Source organism: Artemia sp. Qi Xiang Cuo, chromosome 1 (genome assembly GCF_049724085.1).
Source record: "Artemia sp. Qi Xiang Cuo chromosome 1, ASM4972408v1, whole genome shotgun sequence".
Classification (NCBI taxonomy): Eukaryota; Metazoa; Arthropoda; class Branchiopoda; order Anostraca; family Artemiidae; genus Artemia; species Artemia sp. Qi Xiang Cuo.
In genome coordinates this window covers 106259026-106280010 of record NC_142794.1, presented here as the reverse complement: position 1 = coordinate 106280010, position 20985 = coordinate 106259026, and the positions used below count along the sequence as shown (strand labels likewise).

General features: G+C 34.7%; 2 protein-coding genes across 9 annotated transcripts in view; one reads left to right on the top strand and one right to left on the bottom strand.

The window, feature by feature from the left end:
• Positions 1-10915, top strand: part of LOC148957071 (uncharacterized) — a 151658-nt gene extending 140743 nt beyond the window's left edge. Inside the window, exon 4 of the mRNA XM_089097478.1 lies at positions 9195-10915. Within this exon, the coding sequence (XP_088953604.1) occupies positions 9195-9360 (166 nt within the window). The 3' untranslated portion in view covers positions 9361-10915. The remainder of the gene's footprint in view (positions 1-9194) is intronic.
• A 1484-nt stretch (positions 10916-12399) lies between these two features.
• Positions 12400-20985, bottom strand: part of LOC148957069 (NAD kinase-like) — a 234783-nt gene continuing 226197 nt past the window's right edge. For all 8 annotated transcript variants that reach the window (XM_089088508.1, XM_089088481.1, XM_089088473.1 and 5 more), the window contains 2 exons: positions 18433-18655; positions 12400-12686 (listed from right to left, as the gene is read on the bottom strand). In XM_089088508.1, the coding sequence (XP_088944634.1) occupies positions 18445-18655 (211 nt within the window). In that variant the 3' untranslated portion in view covers positions 12400-12686; positions 18433-18444. The remainder of the gene's footprint in view (positions 12687-18432; positions 18656-20985) is intronic.

Here is a 20985-nt window from a genome sequence, read left to right as displayed (position 1 = left end):
TCATTTTTAGTTTTAGTCATCCAGCTTTTTAAATAGGCAGGCTTGTGCAGTTTGGCAATCTATCTGGGCCAAAACGAAATTTGGATGTCCTTACATGGGTTGAGAAAGGGCCACAAGAAAATATTTAAGGGAAGTCAGGACTTCACAGGAGAAAGTAAAAAGGGAGGCTCTGGACATATTGCACTGGTAGAGGAGTTAGGCTAGGATACCATCTATCCTGATTTCTACTAACCTGTCCATTAAAATTCCCTAATAAAAATCATCCTGGCCTTGGCTTTTCTACTTTTAACATCTTCACGGCACCCACCGTCTTTCAAAATAATGCTCCCTATGTAAGTGAAGCTGATTACTTGGTCAATCTTTTCGTTACCCGGCGTCACCCACAAGTTCCCATCTTCACTCATTCCAAGCCTTAGTGACTTAGTCTTCTTAACATTAATTTTCAAACCTATTCTAGCATCTTAAACTGGCAAAACGTCTAAAAGTTGATCTAGAATGCTTAACTCATGAACACAATCTAAGTCCAGGAAAGTCTTTTTCCACATTTGATTCCATATTCTTCCATTGCCCTTTCCTCTGTTCCTTAAGGCAAAGTCCATCAAAATAATCCATATAAAAGGAGATAGGAATTAACCCTGCTTAACTCCTGATATAATACAAATCCAGTTACTAACCTCATTTTCTACCCGAATAACAGCAGTGTTAGTCTCGTACATAGCACTAAGTAATTTAATTGTACTTGTCTGGTATTCGGGTTGCAGCGGAAGTTAGCAAACTAGAAGACTTCCCCCTTCATATATCTAGTAAAAATATTTTAAACAATAAAAACAAAGTGAAAACATTTTTAATGTATTTTGTTTTCAGTAAGGTGCAATTTATGTTCTGATCTTTAGACGGCATGTGGGTTGTCAGCCCTACTCATGTTAATTTTTGCTCGTTTTGAGTTTGACTCGGTTATTTATTGTATGATTTAAATAAACAAAATACTTTTCAAATATTTTGACTTTGTTAACTTTAACAAATTAAAAATTATTGAAACTTTAAGGAATACATATAAGTATATGTATACTAAACTGACGATCCACAGCCATTTTTTTTTTTTTTTCAGTAAAGTGCAAATTATGTTCTGGTCTGGAAAAGGTATGGGGGTTGTCAAATACATAATTTGCAGAACTTTCAAGTACACTGAACAAAATGGCTATCCCACAATTTTGATTAGATGTTTTTTGGGAATTAATCGGCATGGGGGGCGCTTGTTGCCCCCCAATCACTTTTGACTAATAAGAAGGTCACTATCCCTTTCAATTTCCAATTGAATGAGCCTTTTTCAAAGTTTCTACGACAACAAATGGCCATCTCGAAATTTCTATTACATGCATTTCGGGAAAATACAAGGCATTGAAGGGGGAAGGGGGGTATCCACCCTTCAAGTCTGAAAAAGGGCACTACAACTTCTGATTACCAATCCATCGAGCCCCCTCCAATGTTTATACGATCACCCTTTATATATAAACCTTATAGACCCCCAGGGCATAACTTACAACCATTTCCGTGCGGACTGTGGGGGGGGTGTCATCCTCCAAGACATAATTTCCGGTCCTTTCAATCATGTTGAACAGAATGACTATCTCAAAATTTTTATTGGATGTGTTTGGATAAATGTTTGGCGTGGAAGGGGGGTTAGTTGACCTCCAATCACTTTCGCCTATTGAAAAGGGCACCGGCCCTTTCAATTTCCTATCGAATAAGCTGTTTTCGAAGTTTCTACGACAAAAAATGGCCATCTCAAAATTTCTATAAGATGCATTTTGAGGAAATACGAGGTTTAGGGGGGTATCCACCCTCCGATTACTCTGAATCTTAAAAAAGGCAATAGAACTTCTTATTGTGAGTTCAATGAGCCCCTCCGAAGTTTATACGATCACGATTTCTATATATAACTTATTTGCCCCCAGGGTATAACTTACAACTCTTGCCCTGAGGACTGTGGGGGGTTGTCATCCTCAAATACATAGTTTCGCGACCTTTCAATTACGTTGAAAAAAAAATGGCTATCTGAAAATTTTTATTCGATGTGTTTCGGGAAATTGTGGACAGGGAGGGGACAGGGAGGTTATTTATTCTCCAAACACTTTTGACTATTAAAAAGGGCACTATCCTTTTCAATTTTCAATCGAATGAGCTCATTTCAAAGTTTCAACGACATCAATTAGCCACGTCAAAATTTCTATCAGATGTATTTCAGGAAAATAGAAGGTGTAAGGGGACATCCACCCTCTGATCACTCTGAATCTCAAAAAGGGCACTAAATCTTCTGATTTGCAATCCGACGAGCCCCCTCCGAAGTTTATACGACCATCCTTTGTATATGAACCTTAAATGCCCCCAGGGCATAAATTACACGCCTTGCCCTGAGAGCTGTGGGTGGATTGACATCCTCAGAGACATGATTTCCGGATCTTTCAACTACGTTGAACAAAATGGTTATCTCAAAATTTTTATTGAATGTGCTCGGGGAAATGGTGGGCGTGGAAGGGGGTTTGTTGCCCTCCAATCACTTTCGACTATTCAAAAAGGGCACTAGCCCTTTAAATTTCCAATCGAATGAACTCTTTTCCAAGTTTCTAAGACAACAAATGGCCATTTAAAAACTTCTATCAGATGCATTCCGGGAAAATAAGAGGTGTTTAGGGGGGGGCGTATCCACCCTCCAATCGCTCTGAATATCAATAAGGGCACTAAAACGTCAGATTAGCAATGCAATGAGCCCTCTCCGAAGTTTATACGATAACCTTTTCTATATAAGCCTTAAACGCCCACAGGGCAAAACTTACAACTCTTGCCCAGCGGGCTGGGGGGGGATGTTGACATCCTCAAAGACGTAATTTCCGGTCCTTTCAATTTCATTGAACATAATGACAATCTCAAAATTTTGATTGGATGTGTTTGGGGAAATGGTGGACATGGGAGAGGGATTAGTTTCCCTCCAGTCACTTTCGACTATTGAAAAGGGCACTGGCCCTTTTAATTTCCAATCGAATGAGCCTTTTTCGAAGTTTCTGCGACAACCCCTTCAATACAAAGGACCCTGGTCAAAACAATAAACAAAAAAATAAATAAATAATGCATTGTGCCCATATCGCTCTTTACTCAGGCAGCGCTGTTTATTATAATGATAAAAACATCCTGTCAAAACTTTAAATATAAATTGATCCTTTTAAACGAGACAAGTCAGCAAGTTAGTAGCACCTGGTACGGCTACTACGTGGTAACTGTTCTCGTGAAAAAGGAGTAGTTAAAGTTTTGACACGTTGTTTTTACTATTGATATAAACAGCATTATTGGCTTTAAAGCATATTATCGCGTGTAATAAAGATTCCATAAATTAACATAATTTCATATATAGTATATCTGATGATTGACGCTTAAAATGGTGTTTTATTTAGGGTTTATTGGATAGATAAAAAGATTTTGAAGAGAAATAAATAATAATTCCAAGGAAAGTATTGGTACTATTCATGGTCTTAAAAGTTCTACCTCCCAAATAATTTGCCGCTTGTTGCGCTTCGCGGGACACCTCTTAAGGAGCACATTTTTTTTTAACATATTAGTTACTCTTTGACATTATCATATAAGTCAAAGTTAATTTTTTATTTCTCTACGGTTAGTTCTCCTTAACTGTCTTCTAACAAGACCAAAAATAGTAACTTAAATGGGATGCAACTATGTATAAAAACGTCTCATCTGTGGATGTTCACTTTCAGCCACCCTTAGTGTTGTAGTAATACCGCTTTATGGCTAACCATTTTATTGACAAATGGGATGGGAAACAGGAACCAATAAAAGCACTACATTTTACCCTCCCCCCTAATATTCAGATATACAGCCCAAATTATAAATTTCCCATGTATTTTTTCCATTTACTGGTTTTGTCAGCGTTGATTCAATTTACGACTAACCAGTTTTAAAAGCATGGAAAAAGCATGCATGGAAAACATTTTATTTAGGCTATGTATTGGCATATTAGTGAGTTTTGGAGGTAAAATACGGTGGAAGAGCATCCAAATGTTTTAACTGCAATTTTTTTGCATATTATGAAGTAAGAATTGTTTTTGTAACGTGCCTCCTTCTGAATATTCCCTATTCTATGATTTTACCAAAAAAACTGTTATCAATTGGTTTTCAAAGTCCCCTTCGGTTAAATTAACGCCCAGACCGGCGTTAGATTAACTGGTACTTATCTGTTAGCCAGTACACCTGCTGGTACGGACCTGCTGGTATGGGGTTGAAACAACTGAGACGCTTGGGAGATAAATAGGATACATGTAATTTGGTAAACACTTTCTAAGACCACACTGGCTATACATTACGTATGAAGCTAAGAGAGGAAAGAAAATAATAAATGAAAAATCAAACCAAAAAAGGGTATATAATTTGGGCTGTATATTTGTACATTAAAGGGGAGGTTAGGGGTTCAGTATAGCAGGCCTGCATTCAAAGTGCAACATAACCAAAATACCAACTAAATATTTATTAAAATAAACCTGCAATGTAGTTTTCCACTGATTCGAAGCTACTTTTTTTCCGTATACACACGGGAAAAAATCGGTTATTGTCTGATTTTATAGATCCAAATTTCGAGTGTGTACTTGCTAACAGATAAGTACCAATTTACCAATTTCATTTTTTCACTGAATATACAAAAAGATTTTTCAATAAAGTATCCCTCAAAACATGTGCTTTCAAAGTCTAAGGGGAGAAAGAATCAAAGGAGGGATATCACACTCTCTAATTTACACCATTGAAACCTGAATAATGATTCCTGCTTTTCTATATCCAATATTAACTCACTTTGACAGCTTCTACCATTTTTGTAGTTAGACTATCTCTGACTAGCATCTGTTCATAATTCCACTGAAAAACAACACACTTTTGCTTGTAACCTTAGATTATATTCAAGCTTCAAGTTAGGGAGGGAAGGAGTAACGTCGAGAAGAACATTTCCTGAATATAGGGCATTAGTAGTTTTATCAAACGCACCTGGTTAAATAATGTTCAATTTTTTTTTGTAAAACATTCATCAACAAAACAGAGGTATCCTATATAACTACTGGTTTTAATATCTTTGATTTAAGAGCGTCTTTTTAGTCTAGGATTTCAAGAAGAGGGTGGGCACCAAAGAGCCCACCCCTAGTACTTTAATGATAGAGTGCCAATATTATAATGTTTTATTTCGAAATAACTTCTTATAATCTTTACCGCCTAACCTTTTCAAAATAATATTTACCTATTTCCAGTCTCTCTATACAATTCTTCTTTCTAGACATTTATCTAATGTGCGACTGAACAAAAACCCAAAAGCTGTCTGTCTCTACCCTGTAATATAATGTAGTATCTATTTGTTAGCATAACAAGAGAGCAATCAATAAATGAAAATATTAGTATGTTATGTTTTACTTCTTGTTACACAAATGTTTGTAAAAAAAAACGAAAATCATTTCTTTTTTACAGGAAAACAGATAGCTCATGAACAAGTTGATTTCTTGAACAATAAATTTTAAAAAGGCATTACTTTTAGCAAAAAGTACTTCTTTTAACAAAAAGTATCGAAAAAGTACTACTTTCACAGAACGTATTCAGAAAGTACTCCCTTGATTAAAAAGTATAATAATAGTACTTTGGTACTCCCTGTGGCAACCCTGATGCCACCAATGGCATAATTGTACCATTTTGGTACATTTCACATCTACTGGTACAATTTAGTACAATCACACAAAAATTTGGTACATTTTACAGAATGATGGTACAATGCGGTACAATTCAGTATTTTTCCACTGATGTTTGTATTCTTTCATCTATAAATAATTTTATTTATCCTGATCTTGTTCGCTTCAGTCAAGATAAGAGACAGACAAGCAGTCACCTTTTTTCAGTTTTTCGTAAGGACTCACTTCCAGCTTTCAAAAGTCTGACAAAAACATCTCTCTGTGTATCAAGTATTACCGACTGAAAATGAAAAGTTAACAATTAAACTATAATGACTTTCGAATTTTTGATGGTCGTGAATAGTCCCATCTTTTGGCTTATAACACACAAAACCATATTTTGCTCCCAGAAATTAAATAATAGTCGCATTATTTATGTTTTAGTCTGTAACTAAATTGGCTGCTGACCATCGTGTTAGGTGAATGTTGCGAACTTGAGTGCCTCTTCTCTTCTGAATGAGGTGACTCATGGTTTCATACTGTTTTTTATTACGCAGATTCTAAAACAAAGAAGATGTCTTACTTCAGGCAAGTTGCATACTGCTGTAAGCGTTTGGATGTGCCTCAGTGATAATGTAGTTAAGAAAAAGAATTTATCTCATGACCAGTGAAGGTCTTCTTTTGTACTTGCATTTGTGATTTTTTTTTTTTTTTTTTTTTTTTTTTTTTTTTTTAAGGACCAGATGATAAATAATGATTGAGATGAAAATGATAAAAAGACAATGTGAGGTTTTATTGCCATAGCCTATAGCCTATATTAAAGCCTATAGGATAAATCCTAAAAAGATTTCATGTTTACAAAACAGAGAAAAAATACATTGTATTGCAGATAAACTCCTTTCAAGATTATTAAAAAACTATCAAAATTTTTTCATCAAAATATTCCTATTTAAGCTTAGAACTTTCATGTAAGCTTAGGTTACTAAGCTCAATAATAAAAAGTTGAGTAGTATTTTTTGGAAACTACGTAAAGTATATAGGATGAGATCGTTAATTAGAATGAAGGTTACAATGTGTAAATATATACTGTTGCAAGTACAAAAAGCATACTGCATGTCAAAAATTTTGACAGACTGGATCCAAAGACAGCTGTATCTCCCGACTTCTCAAACTTGAGCATTGTCTCACTACTTGTCCAGTTTCCAAATTTGACAAAAAAGACTGATGTAGAAAACATTGACAAAGAATGGAAAAGGCTGCCATGATATGCAGATTCTGACCCGGTTAATTTCGGGGGTAAAGTACTAGAACGATGTGATAGTCCTCAAGTCAAAAGTTTCCATTCTTGGGTGAATTTCATGATGAAAATGCTTATCCTACCACATTCGTCTGCTTGTGCCGAGAGGGCCTTTTCAGTTGTCAATTAAAAAAAAAGAAGAGAAACAAACTCGGCTTTACTCCTCTTAATGCTGTTTCGGGTGCTAAATGAGTCGTCGCCAAGGACTGAAACCCCCCTTGAGCATGGTGACACACCCCGACGGCGAAATACTGGAAGAGGGTACAGAAAATCTGCAAACTACAATTGCCGCCATGGCTGCTGACTCAGATAATGATGTTGAATGTCATATTTTGGTCATTTTTGACGTACAGTTTTTATAGTATAGTATAGTTGGAACCTCAGATAATTCAAAGCCTCTCATAATGTAGTGAAAGACATGGTCTCTATTGTACAATTTGTGGAGTTATATCCAACTCGACCTTACAAGTTAAGTGAAGGATCTTTTAAAGGTATTTTGGAAAAAAAATTTGTTTAAACATTAAAATCTCTAGTACGTGTTAGACCATAACCCCCAAATCTTAGACAAGACTAATCCAAGCAGCTCAAGCAAAGGGTATAAAAAAATGTCTGAAGTTGTGAAAATCCAAAATGAAGAACAAAGAAATATGCAGTTAGAAGACTTGCGACAGCAAGAATTACAACAGGTCAAAAACCAAAGCAGAGAACAAAGAAATATGCGGTTAGAAGATATGTAACAGCGAGGATTACAACGAGTCAAAACCAAAGTAAACAACAAAGATGTATGTCGTTAGAAGATATGCGACAGCGAGAACCATACAAAGATAAGACCTTCGCTGAAGCTCTTCTGTCAGCTGAATTGAACTTTTCCTCATAATATGTAAAACTGAGGACTAAAGGTATTTGATGACTCTGGCACTTATAAATTTTTAACCTAAGAGTGAAAATTTGCTTGACACATCCTCTACCCTTCCTAAAACCGCACTGTTCTACTTACATGCGAATTCAGTTTTCGGTTTTTACGACTGAAGCTAAGCAGTGCTAAAATCAGCCATTTCTCTACTGAGAAGTTTGAAAATCCCCATGTCTTTTCAGGAGAAGGAAAATACGACGTAGACTTTCTGTGCCTGAATTGAGCGCCTGGGAGCTGGATGAGGCCCAGTTAAACGACTTCACAAAAAGTAGGGGCTAGATCTGAACGACCAGACAAAAATTCAGAGTTGCTACCAATCAAGTTTCTTTTAAACCTCATTTGATTTAAACAACTCTATTTAAAAATGAAATATTAGAAACAAACAATAAACTAAAACAACTCTATTCTATTAAGATGCAAATAGTATCTATCGGCTAAAGCTCAGCTGTGTCAGAATCAGCAATTTCTTTACCGAGAACTTTGAAAATGCAAAAGCCTTTACATGAGAAGAAAATACGACTTAGACTGTCTCTGAATTGAGCACACGGGACCTCGATGAGGCCAAAATAAACGACTTATAGAACTTCTCAAAAAGCAGGGACGGGGGAATCAACCCTTTCGAGCCATGCCTTCATCAGCAAATGTGTAAAAAGTTATCTTCTAGAGTATGTGTGATTTTTCTGCATTATGTTAGTATTTTTCAAAGTATTTTTGTCCTTCTTTCCGTAAATTAAATGGACTACTCGAATTCGTTCTTCACGAAGTCACTGTATTTGGGAATTAACGAACACAACGGGTTATTCTAGATAGCATAATCCAAATGGATATCTTTTGCTTAATTATTATTTTAAGCTGTTAATACTGTAAAAATAATTGCGACCCACCTAAAAAAAATACTTTAAGATTGTCATAGAAATATACCATTCATCCTGAAAATCCTGATGCAATTTTCCTTGTTAATCCAGCCATAATTTTTCGTTTGTATATTGATAAAATTAAAGAAATTGGATTGGTAAAGAAGTTGTGTGTCTTCGGGAAATTTCATATTTTAAACGCTTTTTAAATATGATTAACTTTCTGGGGGTTCCTTTGACTAATTATTCATAACTCATAGCCTCCAATGGTTCCCGTACTTCATAAGAGTTCAAGTGTATCTGGAATCATTTATATTTGCTTCAATCTATAGCAACAATAGAAAAGAATTAATAATCCACAGCAAATTCTCAATGGAAATAATAAAATCAAACAATATTTTTAACCGATCAATATTTTTTTACAGCATTCGAAGCGATTACGAATCCTTAGAAAATCAGCTAAAACAAGAAGAGGTATTTCTACAAGAGGCACAACACGCAAAAAAGCTCCAAGAAGCCTTGGTTCAAGACTTAAGTGTACGTTTTGAAATGGCACTGTCAAAAGGTCTGCAAGACATGATGGAGGAATAATAAGGTTGGCTCTATGGCTGGACTGCAATTTCTTGGAAACCTACAGTGATCAAAGCGATACGTGCAGCTGGAACGTGCTCCATTATTTCAACTCTAGCGATTCGAAAGGCACTATGTGACTATTTTTCAAGAGATTGAAAAAATTGAGCAATATTTTTTGGGTTTTCCTAGCAATAGTTTCTCACTAAAATCGGGTCATTGGTACTCAGGCTGGTCATCTTTGCGATCTGAAATCACAATTGCTCTTTGTTAATATTAGGACCTGAAGATAATTTAGGTCGGAATAGTAATTCCCCAATTCCAGTACCGTAGAAAATCCAATAGATAAACAGAGCATGGTACTTTTCTCGAATGCAAAGAACAAATAAGCTTCATTTGCTCCTTGGAGACACTATCAGAGAAATCATTTTTTTAGTCTAACGAATATTTTAGTGTGGCTACAAGGTTAAACTTTTCCTGCTCTTTTCTATGTGATATTGTTATCACTGTAACTTTTGGTCCCTGGGGAAGGGGATGAACGTAGGACATCAAGTAGACTTGCTCTCGCTTTACTTCCATGTCCATTAATGGCGTACTTGTCCTTAGCACAATGATTTTAGCAAGTAAAGTTTCCTCCGGTACCGTTTCTAAACGGGTTTACTATCAAGCTATCTACAATACTGCATTGATTTTCGTGAGTACAGAAATTAAGAACTGGCATCTTCAAGATACATTTTAATTTCTTGGGTGTCACAATTAGCAATCTTCTTCCCAGACTCAAGAAAAGACCCCGCCCGGGTGCTGAAGACCCAACCTTAGTTCAGCCATGATTAACAGCCACAGGGTAAATAATTGAATCTTCGACCCCACCTCTTTCTGGACAAGAATAAGACTGCTTTCGTTGGCTTTTTTTAAATTGATTTTATGGAGACACGCGACCCTCTTTTGAACAACGGTACGATTCATAATAATATATGGTACTATTCATGACGATACAGCTCGAGGTGGACGCTAGATTATTTGTCAAGTATTGCTAAATTAGACAATTATTTGATTTGTTGCAGTTTTGGCGCTAAAAATGTTACTTCATCGGCGGATGATAGTGTGTATTTAATAGTATTGAATGGTGTAAATCGATTACTATATGTACTCAGAACTATGATATGTACTCGGCACTATAGCACCGAGTTTATGATTCTTTTTTTCAATGTGTTTCTTTAGCTTGCTTTATGATTAAATATTACGGAAAGTATTTTCTGAAAAGCGATTATTTACATTACTAATGATCTTTTGTCTAAAGATTCTTGAAGCGTTTAGGATATGGCAAAAATACTTTTAATGACAGATGCCACTGGTGCAAATTCACGAAAACAACGAGATAAGATGGAAAATTTGTTCCAATTTAAAAAAACAGAGATAGAATAGTTATGAACAAGGGATAACTAAATAATTTTTTATAATCTAAGAAGGGGGGAGAGCGTTCCTAATCCGACCCTCCCCTTACGATCACCACCACTGCTAGAAGCTTTAATTTGCAACTATTTCACCCTCTGATGCAAGAATTGTAGCGAAACTGCTAAATTCCTTCAGAATCCAGCAAGGCACGGTAAAACGTGCCACACTAACCAAAGGTTTTGAAAATTAAGAGATAAACTATAAATCTCAAAGCAAAACAAAGAAAAATGTCCCATTACGTATCTTGAATGACCTCGATGGATTTGTTAAAGCAGCTCTTTCTGAAGGCTATCTAAAACAGGCATGTACAAGGGGGGTTGCCACTACGGTCAGTTCGTAAAGCGCTACAATTGTCCCAAGTTAGCATACTACGCAGCGATTTTTAGCGCTACAGTAAAAAAATGACAGTAATAGTGCTAAAATAGCACTTTCAAGGTATAGGTGACAACCCTGAGCAGGTGCTACACAAAATGAAAATTTACAAGTCTATGGATCTCCATTATGTCGAAAACATCGAGTAAAATCTCGAAATTGTCAAAAAAGAATTTCTCTCTAGATAAAACCCTAGTACCACTGCCGATTTGTCCTTCTTCTTGAATGTGCATCTTGTAGAAAGTGCATTCCAGAGCAGAGTTGTCTCTGTTCAGAAATTGTTCTTGAATGAAATTCTTCGAGGAGATAGATGTATTCTGTTGCTTCGAGTTGGAATAGAATTTTTTTACGGGTATTCTTGATAGAATTTCTTGTTACCTAGCCTCACCTCTTCAGCCTCATTTATTTCTTGTCTAAGTAGTTTAGTCTTCTTAAAATTAATTTTCATACCTATTCATGCACTCATAACCCTCTGGATACGGCCTTGTTTACCAATATTCGCTAGACCGCCTTGATGTTACTATTTCTTACTCGAATATCTGCTCAAGTTTTAGTTTATCCAAATTTTTCTTCGTGTTTTGGCAAAGTTTTAACCTGCTATTCAGATAGCACTTTCATGGTATAGGTGACAACCCTCTGTACAACCCAGACTGAATCTAAGGCCATTTCTGCAACTAACTACAAGCCAATGGGGAACAAAATGATTCGATCATAGTTTTCTTTTTATCAAACTTTTTACCATTGAATTCAACATTTAACAGTTTCCGTTTTGGGAAAAGCGCTTAAGTTTTATTCGTTTTGGAGTAAAATGAAGGAAAGAAGAAAGAAAGAATAAACCTTCAATCATTAATCTATTTCGGAGGGAGGTTCAACCATACACAATATAATAATGCCCCTTTTAGCTATAGCACAGAAAAAAATTGTACACCTTTATGTAAATAAATGAGCATTAAAACCTATTAAAAGACAAAAGGTGGTTTTTTCCAGCAATTGCAAGGCTAAAAGAAATGAAAAGTAAAATAAACGAAAATGGGGGAACAATTTTGATAACGACAGTGAATAATGCTGCACTTGCAATGAGCCACAAAAAAAGCTGTCTCACTCACGTTCTAACTCATTGTTTTAAAACTGTGATACATTGGTTTGGGCGAAGAAGACACAATGAAGGAACAAGGGAACGAAGAAGAGCAAAAACAGCCTAAAATATACACATCAAAAACAAGAAGAATCTAATTTAGGCTTAAATTGTATTTTAAAAAACACGATGGCTTGCTTAAAATTTATGCAACAGTCTTAAAGCCAGTAACAAAGTAATTCAAATAGCTTAAAACACTTTTATATAAACCGCAAACTCGAAAAATAACAGAACATGAAAATATACAAATATATTAATTTCTTTTTGGCCATATAAATTGGTCCATAACGGTTGAAAAACGACAAGCTTAATAGGGTGTCAGGCCCTCCGTCTGAATTCAAAGCCAAATTTAAAACAGCAACATGGGTGTTCAATGATCCTGTACCTAGAACGGAAAAAAGAAATTAGTTATGCCATTTTCTGCGGCTAGAAACATGAACAACTGGCAAAGAATGAAAAAAAATGCGGGTGAATTCACTATAAGAGCTCAATACATCAAGCAGTTACTATAAAAAAAATGGCAAAATAATAGCAAAAGAAATTCAAAAAACTGAATTTTGATAACAATTGGTAAATTAAAACAATTGGTTTTTTATGCTGATCCTAAATACATAAAATTCATAAACTTTTAATGTTACCCAACTAAAGCTATTGGCCCGAGACAATTTGCCTGATTTTCAAAAAAAAGGGGGAGGGGGGCAAAGAGTGAAGCAAAGTTAATGGTAACCACACCATCAGATTCATCATATCAGAGAACACTAATGTATAAGTTTAAGCTCTTGTGTACTAAAATGTCGGCTACTGTATCTTTTGCCGATTACGGATGAGTGTTTATTTTAATTTTTTTTTTCCTGGTTTTCCCCAGAAGTGAGTTGAACCATAGTCCTAAAAGATCGAGAGACGGTTCATTCGAACAGAAATCCAGTTTTCTTGTGCACTTTTTAAATGACCAAAAAGATTGGAGGGCAAATAGCGCCCCTCCCACGCCATTTCCCCCCAAAAGAATCAACATTTTAAGGTAGCAATTTGAATGAGCATAATTGAAATCCTAAAAATATGCCTTTGGTGATGACAAGACTCCCTATCGCCCATGGGGAAAGGGCTGTAAGTTATGCAATTTGCAAACAATGCATATGTATTATTTGTTATTTGGGGGATATACGGTTTTTTTTTTGGGGGGGGGGAATATTTCACTGAGGAGATTTCCATCGGGAGAACCATCCATGGGGAGGGAAGTTTCCAGGGTAAAACTTTTCAGGGAAAATTTAAAAAAAGGGCGGGGGGGAGAAGGGGATTACCTGACATAATTTAAAAAACGATCAGAAATCTAAAAAAAAAAAATCACCTGACAGTAAGGAGCAACATTAAAGTTTAAAAGAACAGAAATTAGTCCTTACACGAAGGTGGCTACCCCTTCATAACCCTTGCTCTTTCTTTTTTGTCACAATTCTTTAAAGACTGCTCAAATACCAGTGCAGTGGAATTTGAATGGGATTGTAGAATACAAAAACTACAAAAAAAATTTAAGTAAATACAAAAATTTTTAAGGATATGGGGGAGGCATGGACTCAAAGACCCGGCGTGAAAATTACCTTAAATATCTGAAAGTCTTCAAGAGGCTTGCACGGATATTTAAAAAATTTAAAGCCAGTTTATACAAAGTCATTAATATCATTATATTATAGGAACTTATTATTATGTTATTATTATATTATATTATCATATCAAAATTCGAAGGGGCGCATATTGGGAACTAAAATGAGATTAAAGTTGCCAATCCTACAATAATTGTGTATAAACTAGCTTTAAATTCGGGTACTTGGGTCCATGCCTCCTCCGTTTCCTTAAAAATTCTTAGCATTTACTGTATTTTTCATATTCTTTTTTTTCGAATTTACCAAAGCTTTTAAACTGAAAATTATAGAAACGGCAATTTTAGCATTATTTTAGATCCCAATATACGCCCTTTCGAATTTAAAGGCTCATAGAGTACAAATGAACTGGGGAGGGCCATATATTTCGTTTGTGCAATAGTTTTCTCAGTTTGCAAAATTTCGAAAGAGTCAGTTAAAGTTACTGACCCTCGAAGAGACAAAGCGCTTCAATGATATTAGTTTCAATTAGCGCTGTTCCAATCATTTTGCCAACGTCATCAGGAATGGCAAAAAAAATCTTTTGTAGATTTCACACCAAATAATCAAATTCATTTCCCCAGAAGAAATGTTATGGTATGTGCATAAATTCTTATGTTATCTTATGATACTTGAATATAATATCTTATGATACTTAAATAAATTCTTATGTTATCTTATGATACTTAAATTGTAAAATATTTACATATAATATAACATTAAGTATTTACATGTTTTACTGCATTATTTACATTTGTCTTTGATCAAATTAATTATATATGGATATTATGTAAGAAGTGATTGGTGAGGAACTGAGAACTCACAGCAATTAATTCGCATTGCGGTCAAGAGTTGAAATTTAGACTGTCCCAAAATAGAGAAGTCATACCATACTTCGATATTGTTCAGATTTTCCGCAAGATCTTATTACCAGGCATTTACTAAATCATCACATGAAGCCTCTTTGGCCTGAGTCATAAGAAATCTTTTTTAAAGCGGATTCTTTAAACCATTGCAGTGACATTTTAGAGAAAATCACCAAAATAATAGAAAATTCTCAAAATTAGGGTGAAATCAAGTTTTCTGCAGCACTCAATATGGGACTCTAAAAAATCCTTAATTATTGAATTCTTTAAATGAATTCTCCTTCTCCTTGTAATGATTCTCCTTGTGATTTACTCACACATTCTCATTAAATGGGTCTGTTTTGACTAATATTAGGCTTAACCCGAAAAACACAGCCTTTTCCCCATGCAGGGGCCTGTGAAAAAATGTGGACAATCTTCAAAGTGTCAAAATCGTAAATACTAAAATAAGAGGGTTATTCGAAAAGCTTGCGACCCTAATTTTATGCATATGTATTAATGAAGCTAAGGATTTAATGTTTTGGAGATGGGCATGAATTTTATCTGATACCAATGGACACATCGAATTTCTTGAAATCAGCGGATACTTAGACAAAAATCACGCATGACATACATGGGACTATGTAGAGTGATCTCAATATCCTTAACGCACCTATCAGAGGCAATGAGCCATGCATTTAGTGGTACGACTATGAAACCAATTTGACTCGTCAGAATGGGGCTGTTAAATAGCCCAGAATAAAAAAGAAAGTACAAATCAATGTCAAACTGTTCTTGTTACCACCTTCTACGATTCTAGTGTGGTTCATCCCAAGTAGACTACACGGAAAAAAACAAAAATGAATACTACCAAGAAGCTAAAAAAACGTTGCGTCACCTTCATAGGACGAAAACAATCAGACCTGTGTGCGTTTTGTAGCTTGATTTAAAATACGAGACTACCCATTCTCCACATTTCATACACAATTTCCTGACTAAACACAGCATACCTGTTCCCTCATGTATCTGCATAACTTTTTCTACGGTAGAAAATACCTATAAAACAGGCCAGGTTTCAGTCCAGAGAAGACTTGGTTCAAAAGGTGAAGTTCCAGATATGTTGATCACTTGAGATAATAAGTCTCCCAGCACTGCTCCCGGTTGAACCATAGAGAAAATTCGTGATAGACTAGTTTATGTGTAGTTTTTACTTACATATACAAGAATCTAGCAGCCTCTTCCCCCAAAACCCCTGGCGTGAGTCCATTTACTTTTGTGCAGTTGCATATACATTTCAAAGAATCTGTCGGGCACAAAAAGACGTAAGCACCAGCACGCTCCTGCTATTTTCCCGAAATCTATGATCTGCCACTACTTATTCTTTTATTTCCTTCATACTTCGTTGTACGTTGTTCATACATACTTCATTGTACATGAATAAGCATTTTTCACAAAAACAGAAGGATGTTCAGGTAAGAGTCTTTTCTTTCCTTTGGTTAAGCAAGTACCCGTTTTTGTTTTTCAACTACTTTTGATGTGGTTGTTAGCATCCTTTGTTTCTCTACCTGCAAAAACTTCAAAACTTCTATCAGTACTTAGCACGGCGGAATAGAGATCTATTTTGGTTATATATATATATATATATATATATATATATATATATATATATATATATATATATATATATATATATATATATATATATATATATATATATATATATATATATATATATATATATATATATATATATATATATATATATATATATATATATATATATATATATATATATATATATATATATATATATATATATATATATATATATATATATATATATATATATATATATATATATATATATATATATATATATATATATATATATATATATATATATATATTTAATATGTATGTGTTTTTTTTTCGTTTCGACAGATATCATTGTAGAACTAATATGTCACTGTTACGTCCTGCAATTATAAACAAATATAAACAGTTGATGGACAAATGTTCAGGGTTGCCACCACGGTCAGTTCCTAAAGTGCTATAATTTGCCGTATTTGTATGCTCAGCGATTTGCATGCTACAGCGATGTGTAGCACCCTGAGTAGGTGCTACACATAATGAAACAGTGCTAAAATAGTACTTTTGTGCTATAGGTGGCAACCCTGTAACACGTTTCTAATTTTGTCTTCATCTCAACTCAATTTTGCCTGAGAGTTAAGATGCTCTGTTTTTTGCAACCTCGGAAAACAGGTTAAATCCCTCGAGGAAAGTAGCTCGAACCGGTTACTGAGGATTTGTCGCATATGGTCATATAGCACTTTTGTGCAACAGGTGGGAACCCTGCAACACGTTTCTAATTTTGTCTTCATCTCAACTCAAGTTTGCCTGAGAGTTAAGATGCTCTGTTTTTTGCAACCTCGGAAAAAAGGTTAAATCCCTCGAGCAAAGTAGATCGAAACGGTTACTGAGGATTATTTTGTAAGATCGTTAATCAGTTCACTACAATGTTTCAGAATTCTGAAAATATAATTTTTAATATAAAATAAAATTTTTAATTTATTTTAAAATTTTTAATATACAAAATAATAATTTTTAATTTAAAATAAATAAAATAATGTATATAATTTTTTCCTGCCTACAGGCCAATCTGTTTATCGTTTTAAATTTGAATATTTGTTAATCCAATTAAACCAGTTTTTTTGCGATTTAATCTGCCCCAATCGATTTATTAAACCTGAAGTAATCTTAAACATTCAAGATTACTTTTTCATTCCTTTAAAAAAAAAACCTACTACTTTGCCGTATATTAAGATCATATTCCCACGTCACATTTTTATTGTGACACAAGCTGTAATTAAATTATGGTCCAAGTACAGTAAATCTACACTTCTTGCACTCCATCTTCATTGGTCCGCTCGAGTGGTCGTACCTTAGGTTTTAATACCAACCAACAGAGAAGGAAATGACCTAACCACAAAGAAAATTCTTCTAGCTGCTCCTTCCAAAATTGCATTGAAAATTGGGACAGCAGTCACAAATGACCTCGAACCCCAGTTTCTAAGGTTTAGGAGAAGGTGGGATAGCTGCTGGGCTCAGTTTGCCAAAGAGCTGGCACAAAATTGCAACAGATAAGAGTCAATCAAATGGGTTCTTCTGGATGGTTTTCGTGTCGGATCCCGCAACAGGTAAAATTAAGTTCTCTAAAATAGGCGTAAGAGTACGCCATAAAGAAGTAGAGCGATTCCAAATATACTAGCAAAACCTAAAAATTCAAAGAGTTATCACCTATTAATAACAGTGTTATGCATTTAAATTACCAAACCTTATATATGGGTTAAATCAAAGGGTATCATTTGATGATGAGTGAGATGTGAAACATAGGAAATGAGGGGTGCGAGCTAGAAGCCTACCCTTTCACGTACCAGCCATAAAACACTAGAAACAAGTACACTAATTCAAACAATAATTGCAGATATTTTGAGTTATATATCCAAATTATCGACCCTACCTATGGGATCAGGGGTATCGACTGATAATGAATATAATGCGAAGCATGGGAACAGAGGATAAAATCAAGAACCCCATCTAGGCACATACCAGCCACAGCGTTACAAAGAAATACAATGATTTCAAATATACTTACAAAGCCCACGAGTTATGTGTCTAAATTATCGACCCTATCAATGGAATCAAGGGTATCATTTGATGATGAATGTGATGAAGTATATGAACTGTAATCATCCAAGTGCTTTTGCTTCTTCCGAACGTTCCAATGAAGGCACTCGGCTAAGGAAGCGAACCAGTCGGCAATCTGATCCTGCGAGCATATGGAAGGTACTGGATAAATAGATGTGGTTACTCGTAGGCTAAAAAGCAGAAAAAACTTTAAATTAAACGCGAAACTAACTCCACTAAACAGGGGATGAGTCTTTTTAAACATTGACATAAACTAAAATATTTGAGACAGTACGCACAAATGAAAATTAGACGGATACATCAAGCTGAAATTAAAGATTTATATTTTCTTTTCCTTCATACACTTAAAAGATTTTACCTTTGTATCTACTAATTTTGTGTATTTTTTAGTATTTTTATAAAAAGAAACAATATTCGAATTAAATTGATTCGCTAACCAAACACACCTAAACATCAATGGCGGAATTTAGTCAAGCAATTTCAAATACGATGTATCATGTTGAGGTTCGCATGGGTAGTCCTCTCTTTGGAGCATCAAGACATAATAAACGCATACTAAACCATACTGGATACCAGACTTTTCCATTGAAACACAAAAATTATGAAACTGAAACCCAAGACAATGGGTTGATAATCATTTGCTTTACATTAAAAATTAAATCCATCTAATTGAGGCCATGGGAGGTAATAAAGACTGAAAAGTATTCTTTGGGACTGTGTAAGACAGATTTAGGTTAAACAATGTAATTACAGTCCTATGATCATCAGAAAACAAAGAACAAATCTATATGCACAAGTAATTTGTAAATAATCTAGTGAAAAAAATACAGACAATATTGGAGAAGAAAATGAACAAGGAGCTAGCTCATTTTGTGCCCGAAAAAACTAAAGCGGAATTAAAGACAGAGGCAGACTTGAGAGCTAAAACTATATACACCTTTAAAAAATAATGCAAACCCAAATGGACTTCTGGACGTCTTCACAAAGTTTTGGAATGAGGAAGAGTAATTGTCCAGGACTGGGCAGCTTATTTTATTATAAATTGGTTAGATTAAATATATTAATAGGTAGTATTACTGTCATTAAATATAGACTGAATTGATTTTGCAATAGATCTATGGAGCAAAGTGGACAGACACAACCAGCAAATATATCAAAGTGTAGTTTCTATTGTCTTTCTTTTTCACAGGAGAGATTTATAGCCCTCCTGCTGTGTTTTGATGCCCATGATTGGCACTGTTCACTGACACGTTTATTTTATTATGAATATGCCCTCCACCTCCTTTTAAAGCTAAAGTTTTTGGCCTCACCCACCTAAACTTAAGTATAATTTGGAGCAAGCGTTAATCACCATAAAGATCAGCTAAACCTAGATACCACACTTCTCCATAGAAAGAAAAAGCAAAAACATTTGCCAGACATCTGCCTATTAACAATGTCAGGATACGCCTTGTAAATTTCTATGATTTATTTAATCGATAACGAATATTTAAGAGAGATCCGGTTTCAGCAATTTAAAAGGTATTTAATTTCCATTGGTGAAAATAGTTGAAAATCCAGGCCACACCCAGGAAGCCAATTACGATCAATGAAGTTTTTTTCACCCATCCAGATAATCACACTTTTCGTGAACGACGTGGTATTCAATCGCTGTTATTCACGTTATCAGACTACAATTATAGCCGGGTCACGTTATAATCGAGCTTGGGCATGAAATCCAAATTATGCATCACCCCAATACCAATAATCTACTAAACTTTTTTAGGTAAGCGCTCTGGAGGCCAAAAAATTTAAGGACCCCCTCCCCCTTTTCAATCCTACACAGAGTTCAAGTCAGGCTCTCGTCTTCCAAAAATATAACTAGGAAACGAATTTTCTCACGAAAGTCTCTAACAATCTCTTCTAGTAGATGCCCTGATGAGAAGATTGGAAATCAAATTCTGGTGTTCTGATGAAAATCAATCATTGATTTTGACTTAACAATCATCAAAATTTTGTGGCGCAAAAAAAAAAGACGAAAGATTCTCAATTATTTAGCCCTCTGTAAATATTTAGAATAAATTAGATATTATTCTAACTTATATCATTATAATATTATATAGAATTAGATATTATTAGTTATATAAAATCTGATAGACTATTATATTAAAATTAGAATATTATTCCAATTTTAGAATAAAATTGGAATATTTAGAATACTGGCACGACTCATTTGTTTTCTTTTGCTAATTTGCATTTGTTTTACAGGCCCATATCTTTTAAATATTATTTTGTCAGAATTCAGCTTTGTCCTGATGTCCCTTGAGATACGATCCAGGAGCTTAATTAAATAATTTCTTTAGGTATTAAAACAGAATTAAAAGATATATGTTGTTTCAAAGGACAGGTTAAATGTAAAGCCCTTTTTTAGTCTCCAAGTCCCGTTTTTAATTTTATTTTCCTTCATTTTCACCAGGCAAGTTTGTAAATTTTTTTTTTTTTAGGGGGGTTCCAATAATAA